Source organism: Ascaphus truei, chromosome 22, assembly GCF_040206685.1.
Source record: "Ascaphus truei isolate aAscTru1 chromosome 22, aAscTru1.hap1, whole genome shotgun sequence".
NCBI classification, from domain to species: Eukaryota; Metazoa; Chordata; class Amphibia; order Anura; family Ascaphidae; genus Ascaphus; species Ascaphus truei.
The window spans coordinates 11,856,904-11,878,910 of NC_134504.1; the positions used below are offsets into that span (position 1 = coordinate 11,856,904).

At 44.0% G+C, this 22,007-nt stretch overlaps 1 protein-coding gene across 4 annotated transcripts in view; it reads right to left on the reverse strand.

Moving 5' to 3' along the window:
* Positions 1-6,540: 6,540 nt before the first annotated feature.
* The window catches only part of SLC16A3 (solute carrier family 16 member 3), a 140,938-nt gene continuing 125,471 nt past the window's right edge, over positions 6,541-22,007 (reverse strand). For 3 of the 4 annotated variants that reach the window (XM_075579986.1, XM_075579983.1, XM_075579984.1), the window contains exons 2-5: positions 18,523-18,780; positions 14,817-14,960; positions 12,404-13,171; positions 6,541-12,047 (exon numbers count right to left, since the gene is read on the reverse strand). In XM_075579986.1, coding sequence (XP_075436101.1) covers positions 11,761-12,047; positions 12,404-13,171; positions 14,817-14,960; positions 18,523-18,745 — 1,422 coding nt within the window. In that variant the 5' untranslated portion in view covers positions 18,746-18,780 and the 3' untranslated portion in view covers positions 6,541-11,760. Of the gene's footprint in view, positions 12,048-12,403; positions 13,172-14,816; positions 14,961-18,522; positions 18,781-21,062; positions 21,086-22,007 lie in introns of those variants that run through there. The other variant, XM_075579985.1, reaches the window with a different exon arrangement.

Below are 22,007 nucleotides of genomic sequence, written 5' to 3' on the forward strand. Positions count from 1 at the left end.
TTGTATTGCCCTGTCTGTTTATTCCTTTGCTGCAGCATCTGCCTTGAATAACTATCTTTTTTTTTTTCTTCTTTTTTTTTTTTTTTTTTTACATCTGTTTAAAAGTCTCGAGTTTTTCAGTATCGGGGTATACCTTTTTTATTTGGACTAATAGATATTATAAGACAAGCTTCCGAGAGATCTCCTCTGCAATATTGCTGACCTGTGGAAGAGAGAACTCTCGAAAGCTTGTCTTAGAATACCTTTTTTTTTTATTTATTTGGATTAACAATAGATTTCACCTAATAATACTGGAGTACAGGCAGTATTCGCTATCCAACGTTTCACTTTACAACGAATGGCATATCCAACGCTTTACAATGCAACCCTAAGGCCCGGGCCATAGAGGTGTGGGGAGAGCGGAGGCGCGCTAACGCTGAGGCTCGCCTGCTTCAGTCAGCGCGATTGCACGGACTTGCAGGCGAGCCAGCGTGCGCGAAGGGAGCCGGGGGGAGGTGGTTGGAGGCGGGGCAGTGACAATCGCCCGCGACGCACTGACGTCAATGTCACGGCGCCGTGACGTTGACGCTGCTGTGCAGTGATTGGAGGTTTTCAGCCGACAGCGCGCTGATAAACAGCTTGGCGCTCGGCTGAAACCTCCAACGCCTCAGCACGCCTGCGGACGCTCGCGTGAGCCCCCTCTCAAGGCATCCTCATTGAGGATGCAGCCGCTCAGCGCGGAGCGTCCGCACGGCCTGTCCGTCTATGGACTCGGCCTAAGGGCCGTTTTTCAACGCCGGAATCCAGTATTCAATGCTCACCGCCACTGATTAACATGGGACTCGCTTTACAACGCTACTTTCAGAACGGATTCCGCTGGATAACCGAGGACCGCCTGTACTCGTTTTCTTTGCACTTTTGCAACTGGACTAACACGGTTATTTCTACTTGCTTCCCTAGTACATGATCCGAGTTGAGAAACCAACCAGGAGAGGGGCATTAATGGATTTGGTAATACCAAAACAATGTCGGATCAATAACAGGTCAGGGACATAACATGATCTCATTTGAAATAAATGATCAAAAACCATATTACGTGGGTTCGACAAAGACTTCTTCATTTTAGAAAGGCAGATTTTAGTAAAAGAAGGAAAAGTCTACGAGGAATAATTTTGGGATGAAGTTCTTGCAGGAAAATATACAGAAGATTAATTGGCAGTCTTTAAACATGCTTAGAAAAGCACACTTATCTGTGTATACTGTTGGGTAATAAATATATTTAAAAAAAAAAAACAGGTCTAAACCAATGTGGCTAAATAAACAGGTAGGGGAGGAAAAGAGGAAGACGTTCAGATTGTTAAAGTCAGAAGGGACAGAGGCATCGTATCACAATTATAAGGAACGTAACAAATTGCGACAGGGCGATCAGATTAGCCAAAATTATAAACGAAAAAAAAGGATTGCCATGAAAAATAAGATTAACCATTGTTTGGTCGCGACGTCGCCGGGACAATTAAGCGCGGCCTTACTCTTCCTGTCCCTCTTAGCAGGCAGAAGTGAAGCCGGGAAGAGGGGAGTGAGAAGAGCGTGTGACGGCTCCGTGAGAAACACTCCCTTCCCTACCACAGTGCAGCCGGCATAATACAGCACAGCTTTCAGGGGCCACAGTTAACCGTTTATGGCCTGGGATGTTTCCATGCCTGAACTATACATTTGATTCCACAGTATGGCTGCAACATTATATTATTCCAGATACAGATGGAGTAATGTGAAACAAATTGCAATAACAAGCATACATCGCATGTAATATCACTCCACCTGCATGCAATAACAAGCATACATCGCATGTAATATCACTCCACCTGCATGCAATAACAAGCATACATCGCATGTAATATCACTCCACCTGCATGCAATAACAAGCATACATCGCATGTAATATCACTCCACCTGCATGCAATAACACGCATACATCGCATGTGATATCACTCCACCTGCATGCAATAACAAGCATACATCGCATGTAATATCACTCCACCTGCATGCAATAACAAGCATACATCGCATGTAATATCACTCCACCTGCATGTAATAACAGGCATACATCGCATGTAATATCACTCCACCTGCATGCAATAACAAGCATACATCGCATGTAATATCACTCCACCTGCATGCAATAACAAGCATACATCGCATGTAATATCACTCCACCTGCATGTAATAACAGGCATACATCGCATGTAATATCACTCCACCTGCATGCAATAACAAGCATACATCGCATGTAATATCACTCCACCTGCATGCAATAACAAGCATACATCGCATGTAATATCACTCCACCTGCATGTAATAACAAGCATACATCGCATGTAATATCACTCCACCTGCATGTAATAACAAGCATACATCGCATGTAATATCACTCCACCTGCATGTAATAATAACAAGCATACATCGCATGTAATATCACTCCACCTGCATGCAATAACAAGCATACATCGCATGTAATATCACTCCACCTGCATGTATTAATAACAAGCATACATCGCATGTAATATCACTCCACCTGCATGTAATAATAACAAGCATACATCGCATGTAATATCACTCCACCTGCATGTATTAATAACAAGCATACATCGCATGTGATATCACTCCACCTGCATGTAATAACAAGCATACATCGCATGTAATATCACTCCACCTGCATGTAATAATAACAAGCATACATCGCATGTAATATCACTCCACCTGCATGCAATAACAAGCATACATCGCATGTAATATCACTCCACCTGCATGTAATAATAACAAGCATACATCGCATGTGATATCACTCCACCTGCATGTAATAACAAGCATACATCGCATGTAATATCACTCCACCGGCATGCAATAACAAGCATACATCGCATGTAATATCACTCCACCTGCATGCAATAACAAGCATACATCGCATGTAATATCACTCCACCTGCATGTAATAATAACAAGCATACATCGCATGTGATATCACTCCACCTGCATGCAATAACAAGCATACATTGCATGTAATATCACTCCACCTGCATGTAATAATAACAAGCATACATCGCATGTGATATCACTCCACCTGCATGCAATAACAAGCATACATCGCATGTAATATCACTCCACCTGCATGTAATAACAAGCATACATCGCATGTAATATCACTCCACCTGCATGTATTAATAACAAGCATACATCGCATGTAATATCACTCCACCTGCATGTAATAACAGGCATACGTCGCATGTAATATCACTCCACCTGCATGTAAAGCATACATCGCATGTGATATCACTCCACCTGCATGTAATAACAAGCATACATCGCATGTAATATCACTCCACCTGCATGTAATAATAACAAGCATACATCGCATGTAATATCACTCCACCTGCATGTAATAATAACAAGCATACATCGCATGTAATATCACTCCACCTGCATGCAATAACAAGCATACATCGCATGTAATATCACTCCACCTGCATGTAATAATAACAAGCATACATCGCATGTAATATCACTCCACCTGCATGTAATAACAAGCATACATCGCATGTAATATCACTCCACCTGCATGTAATAATAACAAGCATACATCGCATGTAATATCACTCCACCTGCATGTAATAATAACAAGCATACATCGCATGTAATATCACTCCACCTGCATGTAATAACAAGCATACATCGCATGTGATATCACTCCACCTGCATGTAATAACAAGCATACATCGCATGTAATATCACTCCACCTGCATGTAATAATAACAAGCATACATCGCATGTGATATCACTCCACCTGCATGCAATAACAAGCATACATTGCATGTAATATCACTCCACCTGCATGTAATAATAACAAGCATACATCGCATGTGATATCACTCCACCTGCATGCAATAACAAGCATACATCGCATGTAATATCACTCCACCTGCATGTAATAACAAGCATACATCGCATGTAATATCACTCCACCTGCATGTAATAATAACAAGCATACATCGCATGTAATATCACTCCACCTGCATGTAATAATAACAAGCATACATCGCATGTGATATCACTCCACCTGCATGTAATAACAGGCATACGTCGCATGTAATATCACTCCACCTGCATGTAAAGCATACATCGCATGTGATATCACTCCACCTGCATGTAATAACAGGCATACATCGCATGTAATATCACTCCACCTGCATGTAATAATAACAAGCATACATCGCATGTGATATCACTCCACCTGCATGTAATAACAGGCATACGTCGCATGTAATATCACTCCACCTGCATGTAAAGCATACATCGCATGTGATATCACTCCACCTGCATGTAATAACAGGCATACATCGCATGTAATATCACTCCACCTGCATGTAATAATAACAAGCATACATCGCATGTAATATCACTCCACCTGCATGTAATAATAACAAGCATACATCGCATGTGATATCACTCCACCTGCATGTAATAATAACAAGCATACATCGCATGTGATATCACTCCACCTGCATGTAATAATAACAAGCATACATCGCATGTGATATCACTCCACCTGCATGTAATAACAGGCATACGTCGCATGTAATATCACTCCACCTGCATGTAAAGCATACATCGCATGTGATATCACTCCACCTGCATGTAATAACAAGCATACATCGCATGTAATATCACTCCACCTGCATGTAATAATAACAAGCATACATCGCATGTAATATCACTCCACCTGCATGTAATAATAACAAGCATACATCGCATGTAATAACAGGCATACATCGCATGTGTAGTATATTGCAACTGTAGAGTATGTGGTAGTTTTGAAAATACAGGACAATGTGCTTGGACATAAGGCACAGGAAGAGATAGCAGCGAGTTCCTGTGTTCACGTGTATTACATTGCACAGGTTGCTTTGGTTTTACTACTCAAACTGTCTAATCATTTTCAAAATGAGCTGATGATAATAATTGTAAATGAAACAAAGCCTTGCATGGAGCTGTGCCTCCTAATTACTAATATAAGCAATTCGGTCTGTGACAGGGAAGCATTACGTTCCGTGTCAGAGAAGCAGTACGTTCTGTGACAGAAGCATTACGTTCTGTGACAGAAGCAGTACGTTCTGTGACAGAGAAGCATTACATTCTGTGACAGAGAAGCACTACGTTCTGTGACAGAGAAGCATTACGTTCTGTGACAGAGAAGCATTACGTACCGTGTCAGAGAAGCAATACGTTCTGTGACAGAGAAGCATTACGTTCTGTGACAGAGAAGCATTACGTTCTGTGACAGAGAAGCATTACGTTCTGTGACAGAGAAGCATTACGTTCCGTGACAGAGAAGCAATACGTTCCGTGTCAGAGAAGCATTACGTTCTGTGACAGAGAAGCAATACGTTCTGTGACAGAGAAGCATTACGTTCCGTGTCAGAGAAGCAGTACGTTCCGTGTCAGAGAAGCAGTACGTTCCGTGACAGAGAAGCATTACGTTCTGTGACAGAGAAGCATTACGTTCTGTGACAGAGAAGCATTACGTTCTGTGACAGAGAAGCACTACGTTCTGTGACAGAGAAGCAATACGTTCTGTGACAGAGAAGCATTACGTTCTGTGACAGAGAAGCAATACGTTCTGTGACAGAGAAGCACTACGTTCTGTGACAGAGAAGCATTACGTTCTGTGACAGAGAAGCAATACGTTCTGTGACGGAGAAGCATTACGTTCTGTGACGGAGAAGCAATACGTTCTGTGACGGAGAAGCACTACGTTCCGTGACAGAGAAGCACTACGTTCCGTGACAAAGAAGCATTACGTTCCGTGACAGAGAAGCACTACGTTCCGTGACAGAGAAGCAATACGTTCTGTGACAGAGAAGCAATACGTTCTGTGACAGAGAAGCAATACGTTCTGTGACAGAGAAGCACTACGTTCTGTGACAGAGAAGCCATACGTTCTGTGACAGAGAAGCATTACGTTCTGTGACAGAGAAGCACTACGTTCTGTGACAGAGAAGCACTACGTTCTGTGACGGAGAAGCATTACGTTCTGTGACAGAGAAGCAATACGTTCTGTGACGGAGAAGCACTACGTTCTGTGACAGAGAAGCAATACGTTCTGTGACAGAGAAGCATTACGTTCTGTGACAGAGAAGCATTACGTTCTGTGACAGAGAAGCACTACGTTCTGTGACAGAGAAGCAATACGTTCTGTGACAGAGAAGCATTACGTTCTGTGACAGAGAAGCAGTACGTTCTGTGACAGAGAAGCACTACGTTCTGTGACAGAGAAGCAATACGTTCTGTGACAGAGAAGCAATACGTTCCGTGACAGAGAAGCAATACGTTCCGTGACAGAGAAGCATTACGTTCCGTGACACCGAGCATTGAATCATAGATTTCCAAATAACATGTGGATGTTTTAAAAAAAAAAATGTGAGGTGCGCTAATATACAGTAGCAATAATAAATATAAAAATGTGTATATATAAAACTTAAATATAAATAAAGTGATTAGAACTATAACTATTACCTAAATGTATTTAATATGCAAACATGATATAAAACGTGTGCTCAAGGTAAATGAGTGCAACGGCAAAGTGAACTAATTAAACATGTGAATATATTAAGTGTCGAATCACATATAAAAATGAATCTACTAAGAGTGAAAGGGAAAAAATGAGTGTTAAACACACAACACACACAGAAAGAAAAAAAACTGTGAGGCACGAGCACAACAAATAACGGGGAAGAGGGCAACTCAAGAAATATTAAAGTTTATTTGGCCAATAGCTGGGTCTTCCTGTTATTGGCCAAATAAACTTTTTTATTTTTGGAGCTGCCCTCTTCCTCGTTATTTGTTTGTTTTTTTTCCTTTTTGTGCTGAAGAAGCAACATCGCAGACGGCACAGCGGAAAAGCCTGCCCCTGTGGGGACAGATTTGGGGGACAAGGATTCATTCTTTACATAGCAATCGTGAGCCCCCGGTTCAGTCAGTTTGGGGGACTCTATGTTGCAATAAGAATGCTGGGCATCCTTCATTTCATATTCCTGGATGTTGCTCTGAGTGACAGTAAGGCCAGGCAGACGCCATCTTATCAAATACCAACTGTTATTGGATCCCCTCAGACTGATAACCTCCTATATTGGTGGCATACCATTATTGGACAGAATCGGGTTTTTTCTCTTATATACACACATATATTTATTATATGGCGTGGTGACTTGGTTGGTCTTTCCTCCCTCTGCTGGCTAACTTTTGAGAGCCCCAGTTTCCCACGGACTTTAAACGCACACATAGACCTCTGGATTCATTTGCTACGCTTGAGGACAGACAGACCAATGGGTAAATTGGAACAGAGAAAAGCAACAAAGAAAATGCTGAATTGTCCAAATGCAATCAATTTACTGATGATGGATATATTAAAACAAATAAAAAACATAATAAAACACAAGATGAAAGCACAATGCAGAACAGTATATGTGTTTTAAGCATTTAGTTACCACTATGTATTGGATTGAAACTGAGCAGGGGCCACTGAAATTAAAGGGTTTTTTTTGCAATTGTTAAGCAGAATTGGACCTTGGGAAATTCCGCTTTTAAAGTGGAATAAGTATTGGGGGAAAGTGCATGAATACCGACCCGAAGTAATGTGACTGTCAGCGCACAGTGCGGGTGATCAAGCCACACTAATCAACCAAACCTTTTAGGCTGAAAAATCCTTAATGCCACTAAAGACAAAGCAGTGAGGAGAGGAACCTGTGGGCCCCTAAGGACAGAGCAGTGAGGAACCTGTGGGCCCCTAAGGACAGAGCAGTGAGGAGAGGAACCTGTGGGCCCCTAAGGACAGAGCAGTGAGGAGAGGTACCTGTGGCCCCCTAAGGACAGAGCAGTGAGGAGCAGAACCTGTGGGCCCCTAAAGACAGAGCAGTGAGGAGAGGAACCTGTGGGCCCCTGAGAGAGCAGTGAGGAGAGGAACCTGTGGGCCCCTAAGTACAGAGCAGTGAGGGGGAACCTGTGGGCCCCTAAGGACAGAGCAGTGAGGAACCTGTGGGCCCCTAAGGACAGCAGTGAGGAGGAACCTGTGGGCCCCTAAGGACAGAGCAGTGAGGAGAGGAACCTGTGGGCCCCTAAGGACAGAGCAGTGAGGAGAGGTACCTGTGGGCCCCTAAGGACAGAGCAGTGAGGAGAGGAACCTGTGGGCCCCTAAGGAGAGAGCAGCGAGGAGAGGAACCTGTGGGCCCCTAATGACAGAGCAGTGAGGAGGAACCTGTGGGCCCCTAAGGACAGAGCAGTGAGGAGAGGAACCTGTGGGCCCCTAAAGACAGAGCAGTGAGGAGAGGAACCTGTGGGCCCCTAAGGACAGAGCAGTGAGGGGGGACCTGTGGGCCCCTAAGGACAGCAGTGAGGAACCTGTGGGCCCCTGAGGACAGAGCAGTGAGGAGGAACCTGTGGGCCCCTAAGGACAGAGCAGTGAGGAACCTGTGGGCCCCTAAGGACAGAGCAGTGAGGAGAGGAACCTGTGGGCCCCTAAGGACAGAGCAGTGAGGAGGAACCAGTGGGCCCCTAAGGACAGAGCAGTGAGGAGAGGTACCTGTGGCCCCCTAAGGACAGAGCAGTGAGGAGCAGAACCTGTGGGCCCCTAAAGACAGAGCAGTGAGGAGGAACCTGTGGGCACCTAAGGACAGAGCAGTGAGGAGAGGAACCTGTGGGCCCCTAAGGACAGAGCAGTGAGGAGAGGAACCTGTGGGCCCCTAAGTACAGAGCAGTGAGGGGGAACCTGTGGGCCCCTAAGGACAGAGCAGTGAGGAACCTGTGGGCCCCTAAGGACAGCAGTGAGGAGGAACCTGTGGGCCCCTAAGGACAGAGCAGTGAGGAGAGGAACCTGTGGGCCCCTAAGGACAGAGCAGTGAGGAGAGGTACCTGTGGGCCCCTAAGGACAGAGCAGTGAGGAGAGGAACCTGTGGGCCCCTAGGGAGAGAGCAGCGAGGAGAGGAACCTGTGGGCCCCTAATGACAGAGCAGTGAGGAGGAACCTGTGGGCCCCTAAGGACAGAGCAGTGAGGAGAGGAACCTGTGGGCCCCTAAAGACAGAGCAGTGAGGAGAGGAACCTGTGGGCCCCTAAGGACAGAGCAGTGAGGGGGGACCTGTGGGCCCCTAAGGACAGCAGTGAGGAACCTGTGGGCCCCTGAGGACAGAGCAGTGAGGAGGAACCTGTGGGCCCCTAAGGACAGAGCAGTGAGGAGAGGAACCTGTGGGCCCCTAAGGACAGAGCAGTGAGGAACCTGTGGGCCCCTAAGGACAGAGCAGTGAGGAACCTGTGGGCCCCTAAGGACAGCAGTGAGGAGAGGAACCTGTGGGCCCCTAAAGACAGAGCAGTGAGGAGGAACCTGTGGGCCCCTAAGGACAGAGCAGTGAGGAGAGGAACCTGTGAGCCCCTAAGGACAGAGCAGTGAGGAGAGGAACCAGTGGGCCCCTAAGGACAGAGCAGTGAGGAGAGGTACCTGTGGGCCCCTAAGGACAGAGCAGTGAGGAACCTGTGGGCCCCTAAGGACAGAGCAGTGAGGAACCTGTGGGCCCCTAAGGACAGAGCAGTGAGGAACCTGTGGGCTCCTAAGGACAGAGCAGTGAGGAGAGGAACCTGTGGGCCACTAAGGACAGAGAAGTGAGGAGGAACCTGTGGCCCCCTAAGGACAGAGCAGTGAGGAACCTGTGGGCCCCTAAGGACAGAGCAGTGAGAGGTACCTGTGGGCCCCTAAGGACAGAGCAGTGAGGAGAGGAACCTGTGGCCCACTAAGGACAGAGAAGTGAGGAGGAACCTGTGGCCCCCTAAGGACAGAGCAGTGAGGAGAGGAACCTGTGCCCCCCTAAGGACAGAGCAGTGAGGAGGAACCTGAGGGCCCCTAAGGACAGAGCAGTGAGAGGAACCTGTGGGCACCTAAGGACAGAGCAGTGAGGAGAGGAACATGTGGCCCCCTAAGGACAGAGCAGTGAGGAGGAACCTGAGGGCCCCTAAGGACAGAGCAGTGAGGAGGAACCTGAGGGCCCCTAAGGACAGAGCAGTGAGGAGGAACCTGTGGGCCCCTTACTCCAGAGTCAGGGGTTCTGGCTCCAAATTCAATGTTGGATGTGGAAACCCTTTTGCGCTCACCAGTGGGCTCTTTAACATCCCAAATCCTCTGAACTTCCAGGTAAAGGAGGTGGGCGTCTCGTCCCTCCGCCCCCTGATTTCTTATTCCACTTTAAAAGCGGAATTTCCCAATTTAACAATTGCAAAAAAAAAAAAAACTTTCATTTCACTGGCCCCTGGTAACTAAATGGTTAAACATGAAAAAAAGAGAGAAAAGGTGTTTACAGCGCTAATGCTAATGTGAGATGAATAACAATGTTATTGTTACAGTAATTACTAAAAAAAACTTAAAAAAACTTTACTTATAAAGTGAGGCCGCCTAGGCAAAAATGACCAACACAAATCAACAATCCCCGTGGAGGTTTCCCCATCCAGGGAGATAGGAGATATATTCTATGGGCTTTTAACTATCAGCTTTGCTGTAAGTAGGATTTTAATTTTACCCCTGTTGGATGTTCCTGTTCTAATCTGTGTCCCAAGCTTAATGGACAATTGTTTGTCATTTATACCATTTTTTTTGTCATATTTTATTAAATTGTATTAACCATTTAGTTAATCTTTGTAAGTGTTTGAATTTTTATGTCTATATTTTAGGGGTTACACTATGATCTTTTTCTTTGTCTTTTTGTTGTTGTTTTTGTTTGTTTGTTTTTTTTATGTGAGACTTCATTCAAGACCCCCCCTCAGGGCTGTTTGGTAACCGTGACTGGACTCTCTACTTGGTCAGATTATATTCCCCAAATCATTTTATTAGAGGCGCTGGTTGTTTTCAATTGTTAAATGGATAAACAGTTATACTGTTCTGCGTTGTGCTTTTATCTTGTGCTTTATGTTTTTTATTTGTTTCGATATATTTGTTATCAGTACATTGATTGCATCTTGACAATTGGATTCTGGGCGCTTTGTTTTGCGTTTCTCGGTTTCAGAAACAAAGCATGTTTTTTTATATTCTGTTATATTCACAAAGGAACTATAGCCTTAGAATACAATTCTACCTAACTATTGACCACCAACAGCTACGAAAAAGTAAATAAGGAAATTCAAATATTGTCAAGATTCAGTTAAGACGGAATAAAAAAAAAATGTTTGATGCAACTGATGTTTTTTTGCACCCATTTTCCATCCTGTTTGCCGAAATATATTTTTGTAACCGTTTTTTATTCCATTTACTCACATTTCAGCACAATACAAAATAAAAAAAACTAAAATTAGGTACCACAAAATGCGTTTTTATAAAGAATATTCCATAAATAAAACATCACACACACACACACACACACACACACACACTGAACTGTTGGGACTGAAACAGTTGATGCTAGAAGCTAAACCATACATAAACCTTTACACGTCCCAGATTTCTCCCCAAACATGCAGAACGCATGATGGGTGATTACAAACAGTTTACATTTTATTTTAGCTACAATTTAAACAACTTCCGTCACATCATTTGAAATGGTCATTCATCCTCTCTCTCCCTGCACTGCATCTGCATAACAAAATATTTGTCATTTACAAATTCAGTTTCTGAATACATTTCAAATGACCAATACTTGGCACAGACCCGGCTTCCACTAACCCAATAAATAACAGTAGCCTACAGTTTCAACCGCTCTTCACACGCACGTCTCTGGGTTAGTTACAACTTCGCCATTGGTTTCCCTCTCGTCTTTTAAGAATTGTTCTGCGTCGGCAGAATCCACTTTGGTATTTCCGGGCATCTTGTCTTTTGCTGCGGTCAGTTCCTGTATTTCCGCGGCCTCTTCTTTACATTTGGGCTCGTCGGTTTTTTTCTTTATGCAGAAGAAATTCCCAATTACCAGGACACATGCAGAGATCGTAACTTCAACTCCAGCGATGATAAATACAAACATATATGTTCCTGTGTAATCCAAGATTTTCCCTGCAAATTGACAAAAGTTTTAATCGGGGGAAAAGATGCACAATATGATTATATAGCAGAAAAGGTATCTCTGGTGTTTAAGCTGTATATAGCGCCTCAACCTGAACGTGCTCTTCCGAATGCAGAAGAACTTCTACATGTAGTTAATTGCAGTTTTGTTTTATAATTCATGTTACTGTTAAATATTTAATGCTTGAAATAAATAACAATTGAAGAAGTGCAAGGATAAAATGTGTGGATTTCATAACAAGCTTTGTTATATGCAATGAAGATTGAGTATTTCAGATATTGCAAACAAATAAAATATGCTAACACGAGTGATGGTTTTAATATTTAAATAAAATCTAAATATTTACCTGCTGAAGGTGGCCCAATGAGAACAGCCAAAGCCTCTGCCAGAAGCACCAACCCAATCGCACTGGAGAACTTGTGTGTGCCAACAATAGTCATCAGAACCTCAAACTGCAAGGCCCCGACCATCCCATAGGAAATGCCAAAGAAAATGCAAAAGACCACCAGCCCCCCATAGGAATCTGCCATGGAGCCCATCAAGTCGGTAAAACCGTTAAAAACCATAGCAAAGCCAAATAGGTAGACACAGTGCGGTCGAACCCACTTCAGGCCTGCGATAACACCGCATGTGGGGCGTGCGAATATATCAACAAATCCAAGAACCGAGAGGAGAAACGCTGCCTTTGTGTCGTAGACACCCATGTCCTTGGCATAACTGACCACGAACACTGGTGGCACAAATAGTCCTAAAACCATAATGGAAGCAGCTATGGTGTAAATGACAAACCCACGATCCTTGAAGACACTGAAGTCAATAAGTTTTTTAGGTTTAGTTGCTTTTATTTCTTTGACATTCTCTTCATCTTTCTTTGGGGGTTCCAGTGGTCTCATTAGGGCTCCACAAACACAGCAATTGAGGAGTAACCCACCCAATATCAGAAAGCCACCGCGCCAGCCAAATTCGTACTGCAGTATTTGTCCAAGTGGAGACAGGGCACAGAGGAACACCGGGCTTCCTGCCGCAGCCAGCCCGTTTGCCAATGGTCGGCGCTTATCAAAGTATCGATTTAACATGATAAGCGAGGGTTGGAAATTCAGTGCCAGACCCAAACCTAAGACAAAACAAAGATTGAGTGGACATTACGGAGAGCGGCATCTTCCATCAACAAATACTTTGAAGAAAGGAGAATGGAGGCGACATGGTAGAAGCTTTCAAATACCTCCTGATTACTAAGCCACAGGCAGGGCATAATACAACAGAACAAACGCTCATGAGCTGGAGATACATGGTGCAATCATCAGGGAAAAACAGGATAACATGCCTTTCTCGGACTAGCAGTGGCTGCATGGAACCGCCTTCCAGCAGAGGGGATTGGTAAAAATACAGTAAGAGAATAAAAATGCTTTAGCTAAGCATAAGGTATACAACTGTTTGCAAGCACATGATGTACACAACACAGAGATTGTTAACTCTAAAAAGGATGGGAGTTTTAAAGCTCATGTGCCATAACAGTATGAAGAACAATCATGGGGCCTATTAAAATCCCAGCCTGAGACTGCACCACTCCAGGACGGATACTGAACTATATGCACACCGTGAGAGTCTAAATGAGGGGAGACTATGTGGTCTGATTATTTCTACATTTATTACTAGCAATCGTAATCTGTAATCTTTCATTTACTCTTGATAAATGGTGAACCTCCAGCACGCGTGTTAGCAGAGGGGTGCGACATACACAAGTGCAAATGCATCATTGTTCCCTCTGGTGGAATATATTGGGATTTTCTGCACCAGCATGGTCAGTGAATCCTGTGCAACCTGTTAAATTGCGACATGTGGTGTTATCAGGGGGAACCGAGTCACAAGTAACATCTGTAAGGTAACACCCCTTCAGCAAGGCATGACATGCTGATACAAATGAAAATGCCATGTTCTAACGTTATGGTGACTTGGGACTTCTTTAGCTGCGCTCCCAGAAAGCGTGAGCATGAAGACACCTCTGCAGATTACAATGGAAAGCTAAGCGTAGCCGCACAGTCTGGAGCAAATGGTGCTACCTTGTCAGCCCAGAGAGGAAACAAATCTGATGAGGGGTAGAAATACTTTTCGTGCCTATTTATTGCATGATAAGCCTGAGGAAAACACATTTTAATAATAATATCAGTTAGCTATTACTGATCAACCCCCTTATAACGCTGCGCTTGGGATCCAAAGAATCACGTCGCGTTATAAGCGGATCGCGTTAGAAATAATGTACAATTGTATGCATTGTACAATAAAGTATTTAACATACCCCAACAATCGTGTTGTAAAGTATTCAGAAATACGAAGATCGGGAGCCGCGCTTGCACCGCGTTATAAGCGGATTCGCGTTTTAGCGGATCGCGCTATAACGGGGTTGAGCTGTATAAGGTATTCTTTCTATAGCCACATTTACACACATGCATACCTTGGGGTATTTTGAATTAGCCCCATGGAGAGGACAGTGCAAGTTCTGCATTGCAAGGTACGTCTTATTAAGTGGCAAAACATATGACAAATATATTTATTTCCTACCATGTTATCGCAAGTTTATGGTGCGCAAATTAGGATTCCTGACCTGGACTGTGATGTGTTTCTAATGAAATGACAGAACAAGGGACAGCATTGCGGATCCTTAACATGTGTGCAATTCTTCTCAACTGAATAGATACATGTATTTAATGTTTATCAGCCTACGGAGAGATACACCGTGTGATGTACAGTACATAGCTCACCTGTGATGACACCGGCAGTGAGGTAGATAGTAATGATGCTGGTGCAAAATGAAGCACATATCATTCCAAGAGAGGCAAAGAGACCTCCGACCAACATAACGGGGCGGCAGCCGAAGCGATTCACACAGATGCTGCACAGGGGACCTCGGCAAAGAGAAACAACAAAACCCAATGAATCTGTGCGGTAAGGGTCTTGTTTTTATATCTAAACAGCACCAACTTGTACTCCAATTCCAAGTATTTCCAGGAGGGCTGCAGCGATCTACTCCGGTTTCGGTGAGTTAAGAAGCAGATGTAGGCATGTAAATGTTTTCTAATGTGATGACAGGGACTTCACTACATGTGTGTGAACAATGAAATATGGAAACTAATGGGTGCATTGCAGGCAATCGGCACCCACCAAGTGATACCTCGTTAAGCACTGACTCATTTCTACAGAATGTACAATCCGCAGGTACAATAATACACCTCCGCTCACCGTTATCATATGCCAAAGGAGCTCATTATGACATAATAGACTCTGCTTTACGTTGTATGTATGTATGTATGTGTATGTATGTATGTGTATGTATGTGTGTATGTCTTTATTTACATAGCGCCATTAATGTACGTAGCGCTTCACAGCAGTAATACACGTGACAATCATATAAATAACAAATAATACAAATAACACATAAAGGGGAGACGTGCTTCAGACATAAAAGTTTAGGAAAACATTTAGGAAAAGGAGTCCCTGCTCCAAAGAGCTTACAATCTAGTTGGTTGGTAGGAAGAACGTATAGAGACAGATGGAGGGCGTTCTGGTAAGTGCGTCTGCAAGGGGTCAAGGTTAATGTGCGAGGTGTTATTATCAGCCATGGAGCTACTCATATGCTTCCTTAAGCAGGTGTGTTTTAAGGTGGGTCGTAAATGTGGATAGAGAGGGTGCTAGTCAGATATTTTGGGGAAGGGCATTCCAGAGGTGTGGGGCAGTCAGTGAGAAAGGTTTAAGGTGGGAGAGGGCTTTAGATACAAAGGGGGTGGAGAGAAGACATCCTTGAACAGAACGCAAGAGTCGGGATGGTGCATAGCGAGAAATTAGGGCTGAGATGTAAGGAGGAGCAGAAGAGTGTAAAGCTTTAAAAGTGAGGAGGAGAATGGAGTGTGAGATACGTGATTTGATAGGAAGCCAGGAGAGGGATTTCAGGAGGGGAGATGCTGAGACAGATTTAGGAAAGAGTAGAGTGATTCTGGCAGCAGCATTTAGGATAGATTGTAGGGGAGGCAGGTGAGAGGCAGGAAGGCCGGACAGCAGGAGGTTACAGTAATTGAGAAGAGTGAGTATGAGGGCCTGAGTCAGAGTTTTAGCAGTTGAGCAACAGAGGAAAGGGCGTATCTTTGTAATATTGCGGAGGAAAAACTACAGGTTTTAGCTACCTTTTGAATGTGAGTGGAGAATGAGAGAGAGGAGTCGAGTGTGAGCCCTAGGCAGCGTGCTTGGGCTACTGGGTGAATGATACTGTAGTACTTCCAACAGTAATGTGGAAGGAGGTAGTCGGGCCAGGTTTGGGAGGAAATATGAGGAGCTCTGTTTTAGCCATGTTAAGTTTAAGTCGGCGGAGGGCCATCCAGGCTGATTTTCCAGAGAGACATTCAGAAACTTTGGTCTGTACAGCAGGTATAGGTCAGGGGTTGCAAAGTATATTTGAGTGTCATCAGCATAGAGGTGATATTTGAACCCAAGAGATGTGAATAGGTCACCTAGAGAGAGTGTGTAAAGAGAAAAGAGAAGAGGTCCCAGGACAGAGCCCTGGGGGACCCCCACAAAGAGATCGATAGAGGAGGAGGTGTTAGCAAAAGAGACACTGAAAGTACGATGGGAGAGGTAAGAGGAGATCCAGGATAGAGCTTTGTTACGAATAGCAAGAGTATGGAGAATGTGAAGGAGAAAAGGGTGGTCCACAGTATAAAATGCTGCAGAGAGGTCAAGTAATATGAGCAGAGTGTAATGACCTCTGTCTTTGGCAGCATGGAGGTCATTAGTTAATTTGGTGAAGGCTGTTTCAGTGGAGTGAGCAGTGCAGAAGCCGGATTGTAGAGGGTCTAGGAGAGAATAGGTGGTGAGAAAATGCAGCAAGTGAGAGAATACAAGACGTTCAAGGAGTTTAGAGGCAAAAGGCAGGAGGGAGACAGAACGATTGTTAGAAAGATAGGTAGGGTGAAGATTGCTGTTTTTGTGTAATGGTATAACGGTTGCGTGTTTGAAGGAGGAGGGAAAGGTACCAGAGTAGAGGGAGGCGTTAAAAATGTGTGTTAGTGTAGGGATTATAGAAGGGGCAAGAGCTTTTAGGAGATGAAGGGAATGGGGTCAAGAGGGCAGGTGGTAGAGGGAGAAGCAACAATACATCCTCCTCTGTGATAGTGGAAAAAGAGTCGAGGAAGGCAGGAGGAGAGTTAGGAAGAGCTGTAGGATGGGAAGAGGATACAGAGGGGATGTCCTGATGTATGGATTCCACCTTTTCCTTGAAATAGTCAGCAAAGTCCTGAGGTAAGATGAAGGAAGAAAAACAGGCATCAGAGGGAGGTCTGAGTAGGGAGTCAAAGACAGAGAAGTGTCGACATGGGTTAGACTTATGCGTGTTGATTAGTATAGAAAAGAAGGTTTGTTTAGCCTGAGAGAGGGCAGAGTTGAAACATGACAGCATAAATTTGAAGTGAAGGAAGTCTGCAAGAGTGTGAGGTTTCCTCCAGAGGAACGAGTGTAGGAACGCAGCATGCGCGTTGGGAAATTTAGCCAGGGTCTCGGTTTAGAAGGGTGAGAACGACCGAGAGAAAGCGGGGCATTTAGATCAAGAGAGGAGGATAGGGCAAAATTGTAGTTCCTGACCAGGTTGAAAGGGTCTGGACCAGAGCTGAGAGAGGAGATGGAGGAGCGTAAAGTGGAATAAAAAAAAAGGTAGGTTAATAGAGCATAGGTCTCTGCAGAAACGATGCAGATGGAGAAGGGGAGAAGTGAGAGAGAGACAATGAGACGAGGTGATGGTCAGAGATAGGAAAGCGGGAAATAGAGAAATCAGAGAGAGAAAAGTTTTTAGTGAAAACCAGGTCTATGTAGTGGCCATCCTTGTGGGTGCTGGCTGCAGTCCACTGTTGAATGCCAGAAGAAGAGGTTAGAGTGAGAAAGCGGGAAGCCCGAGTGAGAGAGGGGTCATCAATATGGCAATTGAAGTCCCCAAGGAGAAGAAGTCCCCAAGGAGAACAACAGGGGAGTCAGAGGAGAGAAAGAGAGCCAGGATTCAAAGTGAGAGAGAAAGAGAGAAGGGGGATGAGTAGCGGTAGGTGGGCGATAGATGACCGCCACGTGGACAGGGAGAGGAGAGAAAAGCTGGACAGTGGAGATCCAAAACTCTGAATACACACACGGGCCCAAAATGAACTCGAGAACGTGTCTTCCGATTTTAAAAAGTAGCAATAAGACAAAAAGTATTTTAGGTAATTGTGTGATCTTCATTAATTAAACACAGTAAATTATCCAAGTCAAATATATTCTGTGATTTTTGTCAGGCCTCTTCTACTAGGGAAAATATACGTGTTCCACATGTACTCAAAATAATGTATATAGCATATATTAACTAGATTTATATATTTAGAAAATGTTTGCATTTTAAGCCGTATCTGTTTTCAATGCGTATGATAAATGACCAGCTGCAGCCCGTATACCACTCACCTGTTCCATAGAGCATTGCCAGTAGGATGGAAGAAATCCACGCTGTGTCACTGTACCCAATGCCAAACTCCCTGATCAGCTCCTTAAAGAACACACTGACTGCTTTGGGGAAAGCGTAAGAGAATCCAGTGATGACGAAACAGCCAAAGAGTACGGCCCACCCCCACCCGCCATCAGGGGCCTTCACGCCGGGTGGATTATCGTCAACAACCGCCCCTCCCATGGTGCCGTCTCACACGTCCAAAAACAAATCAGATCCTGTGTGAAGACACAACCACAATATTATAGCAGTCCCAACATTATTGCTGTGTCACAACATCTTAATGCTCATAATAACCATTTTGCAACAACCACACATTTGCATCCCCATTTTGCACTTGAGATCCCTGCCATTGCGTCTTCCATTATGCCACCCTTGTTACCTTGGTAATACAGAACTGTCTGTCTTCTAACTCAAAAAAGGTTCAAAACTATTTGGTCCAAGTTCCGGGTTGAAACTCCTATATTCCTAACGATTTCTGAGAGCGGAAATCCTGCTTTTCTCAATACAAATGATAGGAATAAGAAATCTGAGCGAGGAGATATCAACAACAAGAAATGGACACCAGCTTCTTTAATCTGGAGCCAGTTGGTTTGAGTGGCGGCTGTATAATTACATTGCAGCTCACGTTGTACATCGCGTATATACAGCATGCTGATGCTCACTCTCTGATAATTTCCATGAGAACATTTTCATCGTATAGACACATTTTTAATTCATTACCTAGACATAGAGTTCCTCTGGGGAGCCATAAATGTCGGCATATTTCTCTGTGTGCGGGCACATGGAGTTTCTGTCCTGTTCTATCTTTAGAGAGCACCGTCTCCTCTTGTGTTGTGCCCTTGACATTACATCAGATTCTTGCTATATAATGTAATTAGCATTGTTCCCGTCACACAGCTATATACCCATTTCTCTGCCTTGCCTAGTGGCCACAATCTTAGGGCTCTGTGTATCAAAGGAAAAACGTTGTCGCCAAAGTCGTTATTTTGGGGCAAATCGCGCTGAAGTATACCTGTGCCAGGCATCGTCTATGTATTCATCTTAGTTGTGCCATGTTTGGGTGCGGCTGTGTTTGTCTGCGATGGATTAATGGACCATGTGGGAGGGGTTAGGGCGCAGTTATATATGCATATCGGCGTAGGTCGTAGGGGGCAGAGGTGGGATAACTGCGAGGCAGCTGCACGGGGCCCGGACGGTGAGCGCTCACTCACCCTCTGATACATAGAGCCCTTTTTATACAGAGAGAGACTTGTTACTTTTCTCTATAGTTTTTCCACCTCCATCTTCCCATTAGGTCGTCAGGAACGTCCTTACTATTGTGCATTAAATTGTTACTACTGTATTTTGTTACTTACATACTGTCAGTTCTGCATATTTGTTTAACCTTCTTCCCCAATGAACTGAGCTGCTGTAAGGTGTGTGATAAATCGGTCATATTAAACGTGTTTTCCTGTTAGAATAAATCATACAGTGGCCTCTTCCTTCCCACCTCATCTCAACATTAAAGGAACAGATTTCATACCAGATTATCTATGATTTTGGCCATTAAGAGCACAGACCCAAATTATTGAGGAACCAACCAGGAGAGGGGCCATACTGGATTTGGTCATATCAAACAATGTAGAAGTAATAACAAATATTCAAGTCCTGGAATATTTGGGTAACAGTGATCATAACATGGTCTCTTTTTAAATAAATTATCAAAAAAACAGATTATTTGGGTTCAACAAAGACCTTAAACTTTAGAAAAGCAGATTTTAATAAACTGAGGTCTAAACTCCAAGGAATACATTGGGATGATGTTTTTGCAGGAAAAATGTAGAAGATAAATGGGCAGTCTTTTAAAAGAAATAAGTCAAAACCAATGTGGCTAAATAAACAGGTAGGGGAGGAAATGGACAAGAAGAGGCAGGTGTTTAGATTCTTGAAGTCAGAAGGGACGGAGACATCGTATCAGAATTATAAGGAATGTAACAAAAATTGCAAAAGGGCAATCAAATTAGCAAAAATGGATAATGAAAAAAGGATTGCAATAGAAAGTAAGATCAACCCTAAAGAATTATTTAAGTACCTTAATAACAAAAAAATGAGAAAAGAAAATATAGGGCCCTTTCAGTGTGAGATGGGCAGGCAGATTATTGGAGATAAGAAAAAGCTGAGGTATTAAACAAATTCTTTGCCTCTGTGTTTACCAGGGAAGAATCAAGTTCAATATTAGTTCCACAGGAGGAAGCCACAACCTCCATATTAATGAACAATTGGTTAACTGAGGAAGAAGTTCAAAAGCGACTTGAAAAAATGGGAGTAAATAAGGCACCTGGCCCCGATGGCATACATCCAAGCGTTCTCAAGGAGTTAAGCTCAGAAATAGCCAAACCATTACATTTAATATTCAAGGACTCCATTTCCACAGGCTCAGTACCACAAGATTGGAGTAAAGCAGATGTGGTGCCTATATTTAAAAAGGGAGCTAGATCACAACCGGGGAATTACAGACCTGTAAGCCGGACTTCAATAGTGGGGAAACTTCTTGAAGGTTTAATACGGGATAATATTCATGAATACCTAATGGAAAACCAAATTATTAGTAATAGTCAGCATGGATTTATGAAGGATAGATCATGCCAAACCAACCTAATTTGTTTCTTTGAGGAGGTAAGTAGGAATTTAGACCAGGGTAATGCAGTTGATGTGGTCTACTAAGATTTTGCAAAGGCTTTTGGTACGGTTCCACACAAGAGGTTGGTGTACAAAATAAAGCAAATTGGACTCAGTAATAATATACAGTATGCACCTGGATTGAAAACTGGTTGAAGGACAGACAACAGAGGGTTGTCATAAATGGAACTTTTTCAGGTTGGGCTAAAGTCGTGAGTGGAGTACCTCAGGGATCGGTACTGGGACCCCTGCTTTTTAACTTGTTTATTAATGACCTTGAGGTTGGCATCGAGAGCAAAGTCTCCATCTTTGCTGATGATACTAAATTGTGTAAGTGTCACGCTGTGCTCACCACAAACAAGGCGGACCCATGGTGCTGAGGTGGGAAAGGATATAACGCCACCCATAGCCGCGAGGGCACGTCTGGAGTGTGGATTGGTCGAGGTAGCCGGGTCGGGGTTGAAGAGGTATGGATAGTCGATATACTTGCCGGGGTCAGAGTAGGAGAGGTGTGGAACGTTGCAAGTACTATTAGCCTTGGTCGGGGTTGGAGAAGGTAGAGTTGTCGCTTGTTCAAATGCCGAGGTCAGGTCTGGAGAGGTGCGGCTCTTCATGGAAAGCCGGGTCGGAACACAGAAGAAGGTTCAGCAAGGCAAGACAAGACTGTGGAGGCAGAAATGAGGTGAACAACAACGTAACAAGCGTTCATGCTCAGCCGATGAGCCAGTGTGGCAGCTGGGTATAAATGGAAGGGGAAGTCCAATGAGGAACCAGGAGCATGGGG